Genomic DNA, 11,938 nt, shown 5'->3' with positions numbered 1-11,938 from the left:
GTCAGAGACAGTGCGATTGGCACAGGACAGAGCAGAGTTTAGGGCTGTTGTACATAGGGTCGCTGTGAGTTGCAAGCGACTCGACGACACATAACAACAACAACAACAACATGTTACATTCTATAGAACATTAATCTTTAAAGCGTATGACTGAGTTACCTTAAAACTTATATAATACCATGGCCACTGAAGCCAAAGTATCTGGACCAGTAGTGCCTGGCTGGGTTCCAGGACTACCTAAAATTACATTAAGTTCTTCCTCCTGCCTTGGGCATATCATCAGGAGGGGCCAGTCCTTAGAAAAGAACATCATGGTTGGTAAAGTTTCAGTGAATAAAACTAGAAGACTTAATGAGATGGATTGGCCCATCTGTAAGATGAGTTACTGCTGCATAAAGAGTCTGGGGTTTTAAAGAGAGTGGGGATAGCACCAGGCATTATTTACTTCTATTGTGCATAGAATTCGTATAAGTTTGAATTCTGTGGCACCTAACATCAAATTCAGTAAATAAAATTGAGACACAAGCCGTATATCATAGCAAAGGCAAAGGGGGCTGTAGAGCCTTAGAGCTAGTACCTCTTGTGAGCATGATACACTGAGAAAAACTGATAGCTCTATAATTACTGTCAGTCCTGGATGCAATTAAGATGACTTGCAAAGCTTTTAAAAATACTTCAGTGGAGATCTGGTGGCCTAGTGTTAAGAAGCTGCACTGCAATCCCAGAGGTACGTGGTTCGAATCCACCAGATTCTCTACTGGAGAAGGAGGGGTAATCTCCTCCTATACCAGTCAGATCTGATTTGATGGTATACACAAAAAAGAATAAAATTCATAAAAAGTAAATAAAAATACTTTATTTGTACGTTACCCTGTGGAGCTCTGGTGGCCTAGTGATAAGAACCTGTGCTGCAATCCTGAAGGCATGCAGTTTGAATCCACTAGCTGCTTAATGGCAGAAGGATGGGCATTCTCCTCCTGTGTGATTTACTGCCTCTGAAAACCTTCTGGAGGGTCAGCTACGGGTCCGTTCGTACTCGATGGTACACCACAGCAATCATAACAACACAACCCCACCCTAGGTCACAAGAATTGGCATGCTTGTTATATGAAGTGTTGGGAACCTAAGAATGGATCATTTTTCAAAGCTCCCCAGGTGATATGAAGGTGCAGCCAGGGTTGAGAAGAGTGCTTAGTTCATGGAGTTGTGGGTAGGGCCTGGGAATCTGTGTAGAGGGAATCTGGCAGAGCCCCACAGTCCATCTTTGTTGAGAGCTGAGCTGAGAGGCAGCCTCCTCCACAGGACAGCTGCTGAGTGCTGGTAGGGTCTTTTTCAAAGCATAAAGGTATTTAAGAAAGAAACATTCTTACCTCTCTGACTAGTTAGTTTGAAGCAAATAGACCTTAACTTACTGCTGGTTGTTCAGAGTTGGAAATGCACTTTTCCACAGAAATAATGTTGTAGGTGATAACTTAACTAGTTTCCCTATCCACCTACAGAATTTTGCATAATGAACAGTTGTTCTGTGAGAATACTCACACTAACTATTTGAGAAAAGGTATTTGATTGCAGGCCATTGTGAGTAGAACAGTGACATTTGATTCATCTTGGAGAGGATTAAACCAAGCTACTCCTTGGAGGCAAGGATTCTGGGGCTTCGTCTGACATACTTTGGACATGTTGCCAGGAGGGACGGGTCCTTGGAGAGGGACATCATGCTTGGGAGGGTGGACGGACAGCGCAGGAGGGGAAGACCCTCTATGAGATGGATTGATTTGGTGACTGGGGTAATCGGGATGGGTGTGTCAGAGGCAGTGCGGATGGCGCAGGACAGAGCAGGGTTTAGGGCTGTTTGCATAGGGTCGCTATGAATCGCAAACGACTCGACGGCACATAACAACAACAACAACATGTCCGAATGTGAGCAACCTTGTGTCTAGTTACTGAGCTTAGGCCCTGATAGATGATGCTCAGACATCCCTGATGCCTCCCGCCTTCTCCTCTCTGGCCCACTGGCTCTGCAGCATTGACAGTTGCTGAGAATTATGATGTCACATTGTTGTTGTTAGGTGCCATCAAGTCAACTGTGACTCATAATGAACCTATGGATGTTTGATCTGCACCATGCCTTGTACTGTACCATCGTCATCATCTCTGCCACACTAGAGGACATTGTTAGAGTAACTGTATCAGTCCATCTTACTAAGGATCTTTTCATTTGCTTACACTCCACTTTTCTGAGCATAATGCCGTTTTCCAAGGACTGGTCCCTTCCAACAACACACCCAAAATATGAGACAAAGTTTCATCATCCTTCTCCATAAGGAGCATGCCAACTGCACCCTCTTTAATACACATCTGTTTATCTTGGCAGTCCATGGGATATTTAATACTTTTTTCTAGCACTACAGCTCAGAGGCATCAATTCTTTTTCTCTCATCTTTATTCTCTGTCCAACTCTCAGATGCATAGCAGGTAATTGAAAAGACCATGGCTTGGACCAAGCACACCTTAGTCTTTAAAACCTTACTCATCAGCACTTTAGAGAGGTCCCTTACTGCAGACTTAAACAATGTAATACATCTTTTGATTTTCTTACTGCTAGTACCGAGGCTGTTGATTGTAGATCCAAAATAAGATGATTTTCTCCATCTGTCTTATTGGCCTACCTGTCCATTGGTGCCATAAGTGTTGCTTATTAAGTTCACATAGGTTATTAAGATACTCAAGTCATGGGGAACATGACAAGTTTGACATTCTTGTAATTAGGAGTTAACAGGTGAGAAATAGAAACATGTCTCTGAAGTTCATGTATTTGAAGAAATCTTTTTTCTGGTCTGCCTTTTTTTTTTTTTTAACTGAAACATATAGTCATTTTGAACTTAAAAGTTGCTTGTTATTGGGGAGCTCTGGTGGCCTAGTGGCAAGAAGCTGCACTACAATCCCAGAGGTGCACAGTTCGAATCCACCAGATGCTCTGCCGAGGAAGGAGGGGCAATATCTTCCTGTACCAGTCAGATTTGATTTGACGGTACACACACACACACACACACACACACACAATTTAAAAAAAAAGTTGCTTGTTGAAAGTCTTCAGACATGGAAAAATATTGAAACTTTGTAAATCCATTCCCATTGAGTTGATTGGACTTATAGTGACCCTGGAGGGCAGGTAGAACACTCCAGAGACCTCTTCATGGAAGGAGATGGCCATATCTTTTTCCTGCCCAGCAGCTGGTGGATTCCAACCCAACCAAACATTCACTTAGCAGTCAAGAGTTTTAACCACTGTGCCACAGAATTCCTTTTCACCTTTACATATGAATGAAACTAAATGAAACTTACAATTATCATAGGAGCAATGAAGATCACAATTTTGGGACTTTTTTTGGTGTGTGGACCTTTTCTGTATTTATCATGATGTTGTGTATCAGTCTATTTGTGAAGATTTTTGTTTTCTTTTTTAAAAAAATTTATTTTATTTTTTAATTAACATTTACAGAGATTTTGGATTTCCATCCATTCATTGTTACACTTTTCTCCCTGCCCATCCTTCCCCTCCCCAGTTTGCTCTTCTCTTTGAAAACTAAAAGAAAAATTCCTTCATTGGTATGCAATCCGCTGCCCCCTTCCCCGCCCTGAATACACTCCACTATGCAACCTTCAGTATGGACTCCTCTGATAACCATAATACCCTATCATATATCGCTTTTAAACTGTTCTCTCTCTCTCTCATCTATTTCAATGTAGTATACATAATTTATCCAGTTTTTTAATTGTGATATAATATATACAACAGATCTGGCCCCTCTTGGACACAGCCTTTTAGCTGTTTGGAGAGGGTATGGGTTATTGGCACATTTGACTTTCGACCCCTAAAGCTTACAAAGTCTTCTTCTTTCTTCCTTTGTGTTTCCTAGCCAGAGACAATGCAATTGCTCTTGAGGATGGTAGGATGACTGAAATGTGAAGTAGACTAGAAATTAGTATCTTGGCTCAGCCCAGCTTTAGCACTGCTCAGAATAAGTCAGCCGTTTTCTTTCTAGCAGAAGTAATGGTATTGTTTGACCCTGTACATTGTTGAGTGGATCAAATAAGGATATGTGGAACGTTACAAAGTGTGGTGCTAATGAGAAAGTGGTTTAGCTAAACATCATGTAGTTGACGTTAAAATAATTGCAGTGTAGATCCAGAATACATAATGTAGAGTGTACATGTTCCTACTCTTTTATGAAAATAGTATTGTCAGTATTCATGTTCTTTTCTTTTTAGAAACTGTGGACAGTTACCATGTGGAAGAGCCAGGTGAGCCGTAAGCACAAGTTCTTCCTTGATTAGAATGAGTCTGTTCCTATAAAAGAGTAGGTATATAGTATATAACTATTTGTGAATATAGTTTTTGTGCCTTTGAATTCTATTTCCTAAGGATACATGGTGGAAAAGGAGATCCAGAAGGGAAGAGGAGGCCCAGTAGTAGTGAGATGATGGGGCTAGAGATAACAATGCAATTTGCCTGTTTTGTAGCCTTAAATGGAAAAGTCAGTAAACAGTCACAGTTTCTCGTTGTCCTGTGTCCCTAGTGCCCACAGGTGCCGCAGTGACCCTGGACTTTAATATGTTGTTTCTCAGCACCTGTGTTGTGTTGGCCCATTTTTCTTCCAGATTTGACTAGATTAAACTTTCCATACTTAAGAATTACACAATGTAGAAGTCTGACATTCAGGACTGATATTGTTTAGAATATATGTATCTTTAAACACTAGAGTGATATTTCACTTGAGGTGAAGCACCGTGAGGACTCAGTTACTGTGTCCCACCAAGGGGCAGGAGGGAAGTGCATCCTCTGGCTGGACTTGGAATGACACCAAGCAGAGTGGCTGGTAGGAGTCCACAGCTCTGTTCTCTACTGGCTTCATGTGGCCAAAGATAGTTGGATTTGCATAAGCTAAATGTAAATTCGCTATTTCATAGAGGATGAGTTCATTGATAATGGGGGGCTGTCTTGTTGATCTTTATACTTTAGCACATTGAATACCTGTGTAGTCCAGGAGGGAAAGTATGTTTAGGCATCATTATAATTTTATTTTACATTCTTGTTATTACTAGAAGTAATAACGTACTTTTTTGAGTATCAATGTATTATTTCTAACTGGAAGTTTGCTTTTGACTTGTTTTCCAATATATAGCTCCACAAGACTATGTTCAGGATATGGAAGAAGTGATATATGAACAGGAAAGTCCAGGTTTGTGTATATTAAAAATTATGATGTCTATTTCTGCTTGTGACTGTGGCCAGGAATATTTTAACCCTGGATTAACTATCTGCTGTGATACAGACCTGTTTATGGTATGCAATCATTTTGATTAACCATATATTGAATTTTTGAATACTAGTTTAATATTGCATAATAAAGTAAGGGAGTAAGGGGAAAAAGATGTGTTTCTCAAACTACCTTGATGAGTTTGGTCTCTTTTTGGGAAGAAGAAGACTTAGAAGCTAAAGAGACAGTTACACAGTGGTGGAGAGGGACTGGACGCAGATCCCAGTTTTACTGCTTTCTTTGTGACTTATAAACTAAGTTATGAAATTTATGTTTTATTAAAGGCTGTTAAAGGAATAAAGACTAAATCTTGGATGATTATATAATTATAAACAATATGGACTCTTATAGGATGGTTTCTGATTTTCTTTTTCTTTTTTTTTTAAGATTCCAGTGTACCAGTCGTAGATGATGAAAGATTACACCATGATACGGGTATTTGATTAATATATTTATTTGTTGTAATTTAATATATAATGTAGGGCTTTTCAACAGAATTCCTATATTCACATGGTGATTTTTTTCTATCAAAATCATTAAAGAAACTTTTAAGGTGAATTGTTGCCTTATAAAAAATGGGATGACTAGTAGAATTACGTTTCTACCTCCTGGTGCCTGTCTCTTCTGCTAAGCCAGGTGTTGGTACCCCTAGCTGCTTTCATATAACTTGTGTTGTGACAATTTGAAGGGTGCTATGGGAAGATCTGCTCCATCTTTTAGTTGTTTTGAGTCAGAGATATTCATCACTAATAGTTCAGACATTAATATTTAAAGGAATAGAATTTTGTTTTTGCAAATAAGTTGAATGTAGTTTTCTAAATGAGCAGTTATACAGAGTGACTCCTTTAATACTTAGTTCTTGTTTTATTGTCTCTTGTAGATGATGTGATGCACCAAGTCTATGATGAACAAGGTTTGCTAATAAGTAACATTTTTGTTTTAAAATCTTCCCATAGTTGAACTACAAACTAGGGAGAAGTATGGGCTTAGCTATTCATGTTCTATCATAATTAAAAACTTCCAGAATTGTAGGTTTCAAAGGATCTGTGCACGTTATCTACCTGCTTCAGTGACTCTACCTTGCTTAAATTATTTCAGGACATCTTTTAAAAGTTGTCTTAGTAAGTTGTTAAAAATTATTCAAGGCTTCTTTCTTATTAAAAAGTATCTATGGAGAAGCATGGCGTCAGGATTGGTGGAAGATCTATTAAGAATGTGCGTTATGCAGATGACACAACCCTGCTTGCCAAAACTGAGGAGGACCTCATGCACTTGATGCAGAGGGTCAAGGACTGCAGTCTTCAGTATGGATTGAGGCTCAATATCAAGAAGACAAAGATTCTCAACACTGGACTAATTGGTAGCATCAGGATGGATGGTGAAGAGATTGAGATTGTTCACCGCTACAGTTTGCTTGGCTCCACGGTCAACACTCTTGTCACCAGTAGCCAGGAAATCAAAAAACGTATTGCGACGGGAAAGTCTGCTCTTAGGGACCTCTCTAAAGTACTCAAGAGCAACGGTGTCTCTCTGGAGACTAAGGTGCACCTGAAACAGGCCATGGTCTTTGCAATCACTTGTTATGCATCAGAGAGTTGGACAATGACTAGGGAAGATAGAAGGAGAATTGATGCCTTTGAGCTGTGGTGCTGGAGAAGAGTATTGAATGTACCCTGGACTGCCAAGAAAACAAACAGATTCATCCTGGAGAGGGTTAAATCAGGCTACTCCTTGGAGGCAAGGATTCTGGGACTTCGTCTGACATAGTTTGGACATATTGTAAGGAGAGACGGGGCCTTGGAGAAAGGCCTCATGCCTGGTAGGGTGGAGGGACAGCGCAGGAGGGGAAGACTCTCTATGAGGTGGGTTGATTCAGTGACTGGGGTAATCGGGATGGGTGTGTCAGAGGCAATGCGATTGGCGCAGGATAGAGCAGGGTTTAGGGCTGTTGTACATAGGGTCGCTATGAGTCGCAAATGACTCGATGGCTCATAACAACAACAACAACAACAAATCTTCTGCTTTGACATCTTCAGAATTCAATTTTATAGCTATTTCTACAGATTAATTCTACCCTCAAATAATAGCAGCAAACTGCCACCTTTGTGAAGGTTCAGTTAAGTGCAAGCTTGAAAGAAGTCTAAAATTAGATACCATGCTAAGACACACACACACACACACACACACACACACACACACACACACACAGCATTATAGCAAGTGTGATTTTAAATCTTATGTGACCTGAGTTGTCATTAAGATTTGATTGCACAGTGTAACTTACCTTGCTATAGAAAAGATTTTTTTTTAAACAAAAAGACTTGAGAGAAGAAAAATCACTATTTGCCAAGCAGATACCTTCATGGAAATTTAGGAGCCAAACTGGAGAAACCAAGTGACCATCACATAAATAAAGACTTTTTTCCCAAACTCAAGAACTTGGCAAATATGCAATTTGACTGCATTCTTAGAGGAAACTAACTTATCCTAGAGTACACCAGGACTGCGCTGGATAAACTTTGGAAGCTATGTGTCAATCTGAGTTATTTTTTCACTTATATCTTTCTAGAGACTTCTTCAGTATCTTGTTTTCAAAATCACTGAAAGTGACACTGGAGTAATTCTAGCATGTAACATGTGACTCATAATCCCATGGACCTTATATTTTAGCAGGAGGATATAAATGAAACAAAAAAATAAACTGTGTGGAGAACAGGAAGAATAATAAGAATAGAAACGTAGTTTGTGAGACTAGGAATGGTTTCCCTGAAGTTTAAACTGAAGGTAGAGAAATGATCTAGGCAAGTAGGGATGGGGTTGGGAATCAGGGTGAAATCTCTGAGGTGACAGATGTTTCTGCAGTGCTGAGAGTGAGGAAAGGGGTGGCTGAGGCAGTGGAGCTGATCCAGCGCTGAGGGTGCCTGTCTTCACCATAAAATATTACTCTGGGACACTTCATAATTGGCTCTTGTAAAGATTGATTCTGTAAAAATGGAGCCAACAGGTTAGCCAGTAATCTAGAAAGAGGCAATGGTAGGTATCGTGGAACTAGCTAGCCTATGTCAGCATTCCAAACATGACTTTCTCCATCTCGGCCCAACAAAGAGGAGGCCACTATCAAGAAGGATAGTGTTCTGTAGTGCCCAGTGTTACTGAGGGCCAGATAAGATGAAGCCTAAAAATAGGACTTCAATAATAACTCATCTCAGTAGACAGAAATTGGAAAGAGGTGATAGTAAGTTGATTTGGAGAAGTGAGGGTAAAGGGGAAGAGTAGTGGAAACGTGAGAAACTTTTAGAAGGTGAACTCTATGGGGCTTATTACGTGGAGGTATATACATAGAGAGCAAGATCAACAATTATTGCATATCACCACACTTGTGCCTTAAGCATCTTGAGGATAGTGATGCTGAGTTGCACAGATAGTCGTCCCTGAGTGACAGGGCACAAGGTCAGGAAGTCAGCTTGGACCATGTGGAGGTTGATAGTTCTTTGAGACAAACCAAGAGAATATGTCAAGTCTTAACCTCTGAAGAAATTATTATTTTTCTGGTGATGAGCTAAGACAGGATAGAAACACAAATTAAAACCAAATACTGACATTACTTGAGGGAGGTAAGAGTAAAAGGAAAGGAATCTCCATTGTTGGACTTTGAAGAAAGCCAGCATTATGCTGTCTCATAAGAAAAGGATCAAATGATAAAGGAAGATTGAGAAGGAAAAGGAGAGAATTTAAAGAGAGACCAACGAGTATGGTCTCATTGAAGTCCATGCCTTGAAAAGGATGGAACTCAATACTTCAAGGGCCAGCAAATGTGAGATTAGACAATGTTGCTTGGTGGGCCAAAATGATGTTGGAAAATAGAACAGGGTGAGGAAGGGGAATGAGGACATGTGACAGCAGTGTAAGAGGCTCTGACAAAGGAAAGAATAGGTGAGGAGAAGTGAGATCAAGAAAGAGTTTGAGTTTTTTTATTTGTGGGTTTTTTGTTTTTTTTTTTTTAAAGTGAGTAGGAACAATAATAGCAAATGTTGTTAAAGGTTCTGGGTAATGAGAGGCTTGCACCTGTCTTCCAAATGCCATTGAACAGGACAGAAAACAATATTATATTTACAATATTACATTTACAATTACATTTCCCCCTCCCTCCTATATCCCAAGACTGAAGGGTATAGGAGCATAGTAAATATCTGCTCAGCAAGTGTCTTGATTAGGTGAATGAAAATGAACACATTTAAGTTGTTGTTATGTGCTGCCAAGTTGACTACAACTAATAATAGTTTTGTACTATGAACTCTGCTCTATCCTGAGCCACTGTCTCCAACACACCTACCCTTCATTACCTCAGTTACTGTGTCAGCCCATCTCATCTGGGGTCTTCCTGTCTGCACTATCCCTCTACCCTTCCAAGCATGATGTCTTTCTCGAAAGACTGGTTCCTCCTGGCCACGTGCCCAAAGTAGGTAACACAGAGTCTCAAAATCCTTGCCTCCAAGGAGAAGCCTGATTTCACTCTCTTCAGGACAGACCTCTTAGTTCTCTTGGCAGTCCGTGGTATGTTCAATAGTAGTAACACACAAATTTACTTCTTTAAAATGTAGTTAACTTTTACCTATAATAAATCTAGTACATTTGAGGCACTTTGGGAAGACAGAAGAGGCAAGGCTTATGTTGGTTGGGAAAGCAGCATCCCCTCAGGCAGCCCCACGAGAACTTTGCAGGCAGTTTGTCTTTGTGGGAGAGCATAGGGCAGGAACCCACCTTATTCAGATGTGAGCAGCATACCTCCTTTGGGAGTGAATTGAGGGTCCCCTCTTTAGTCTGGGTGCAAACACCCTCCTGTTAGGCAGTAACAGGAGGGTGTTTGCACCCAGACTAAAGATCTGAAAATCATTCCCTGAATAAAGTAGGGAAATCTGTCTGGTGAATGCTTGAATGTAGAGCTGTAAAGTAGGGTAGTGCTTCTCATAACTCAGAACCTGCACCCTAAACATGGTTTAGTGCTACATAGAAATAAAGCAAATTAACAAGGCCCTGGGGAGGAGCTTGAATATTCTGTATTTTGTAGGATATAAGTGGATGTAATTGACATATATCCTGTGGCTAATAGTGGCTACCCCAGAATTTGATTCCAGGCTTGTTTCCCTTCAAGCCACATCTCTTGCCATCTGTGCTGTGCTGGCTGTTCCCCTAATTCCTGCCTCCAGAGTAAAACGTGATCATAGTTGTGTTAAAATGAAACCTGTTATTTTTCTGTTTATTTTCTAGTAACTTGTTATTTTTCTGTTTATTTTCTAGTATATGAACCATCAGAAAATAAAAGAGTAGAAATTTCAGGTAAAGTTTTTTTCTAAGTCAGTATTTCCTGCAAGTCAGCTTGCCAGTATTTTTTTTTTTTTATATTTTAATGAAAGTTTATAGAGAACTTGGATTTCTGTTCATTCATTGTTGCACATTTCCCTCCCTGCCACCCCAACTTCGCTTTTTTGTTTGGAAAAAAAATTCTTTCATTGTTGTACAATTTCCCACCCCCACTCCAGTGCACTTTACTGTGCAGCTCTTATTTTGGACTGTTGTCATACAAATAATACCTAATCATATATTCCTTTTAAGCAGTTCTTTCCCTCAACTATTTCAATGCAGTATACATTATTTATCCTGTCTTTTTTTAGTTTCTCTCCAGTCCTGATGATATCAGTCCTGTTTTATAACAGTGGCATTATGCAGTATTTGTCTTTTTGTGACTGAGTTATTTCACTCATCAGTATGTCTTCCAGGGTCACCCATTTTGTATAAGATTTCATGAGTTCCTTGTTTTTCAGTGCTGCATAGTATTTCATTTTGTGAATATACCACAGCTTCTCTATCCATTCGTTTGTTGATGGGTGCCACTGTTTATTAAATTGTTGTAATTTGTCGAACAACAAATAGGTCTACTTAGAAATACAAAGACATTGTCAAATAATGCAGAGTAATTGGTTATTGTTAATATATGTATTCCTGTCTTATTGTAAGTTTTTATGCCAATAAGGGTAATGTCAATCTACTTGATGTATTCTTTATTTATAATTTAAATAATAAATATAAATATATATTTAAATAAATATAAATATATTTTTAAATGTAAATTTTAAATTAAGGTTGATATGATAGTATCAACTCTTTTGAGTCTTGAAGACCTATTTCCCACAAAACCATATTTAGAGATCTGAGTGGAAGCGTGTTAATATTTTTGTTTTGTCTTATTTTAATTTTAGAAAATGATGTAGAAGAGTCACACATAATTTTAGAAGGTAAGTTAATTTTCTAGAAATCACTTTCCAGATTTAAAGTGTGCTCCCTTACTGGAAAATGATGCATAGAGCTTACTGTTTGCTATTTATGTGGTACTCAGGAGCTGCTTTGTAGACAGATAAGACAGCCAAATTCGTACTGGGGCTAGATATCTGGTGATGAAGCAGATGACAAAGTGATGAATGATCGTGAAATGTGCTGTTACAGATAAACAGGAAATAAAGATGGAGAGTAACAGATTAGGTGAGAGGACTACTCTACACTGGAAGAGGCCATCACCTTCTTAGAAGTGATCTGGGGAGAAGGGGTCGGCCACAGGTGGA

At 39.4% G+C, this 11,938-nt stretch overlaps 1 protein-coding gene across 1 annotated transcript in view; it reads left to right on the top strand.

Annotated features, from left to right (window-relative positions):
• The window catches only part of LOC102843374 (aspartyl/asparaginyl beta-hydroxylase-like), a 268,463-nt gene that overhangs the window by 54,421 nt on the left and 202,104 nt on the right, over positions 1–11,938 (top strand). Inside the window, exons 9-13 of the mRNA XM_006900733.1 lie at positions 4,273–4,305; positions 5,187–5,243; positions 5,709–5,756; positions 6,202–6,234; positions 11,579–11,614. Of these exons, the coding sequence (XP_006900795.1) occupies positions 4,273–4,305; positions 5,187–5,243; positions 5,709–5,756; positions 6,202–6,234; positions 11,579–11,614 (207 nt within the window). The remainder of the gene's footprint in view (positions 1–4,272; positions 4,306–5,186; positions 5,244–5,708; positions 5,757–6,201; positions 6,235–11,578; positions 11,615–11,938) is intronic.

Source organism: Elephantulus edwardii, unplaced genomic scaffold (genome assembly GCF_000299155.1).
Source record: "Elephantulus edwardii isolate Elephantulus edwardi_28Jun2011 unplaced genomic scaffold, EleEdw1.0 scaffold00292, whole genome shotgun sequence".
In the NCBI taxonomy this organism is placed as follows: domain Eukaryota; kingdom Metazoa; phylum Chordata; class Mammalia; order Macroscelidea; family Macroscelididae; genus Elephantulus; species Elephantulus edwardii.
Note: the sequence above shows the minus strand (reverse complement) of the source record. Positions and strands in the feature narration are given on the sequence as shown.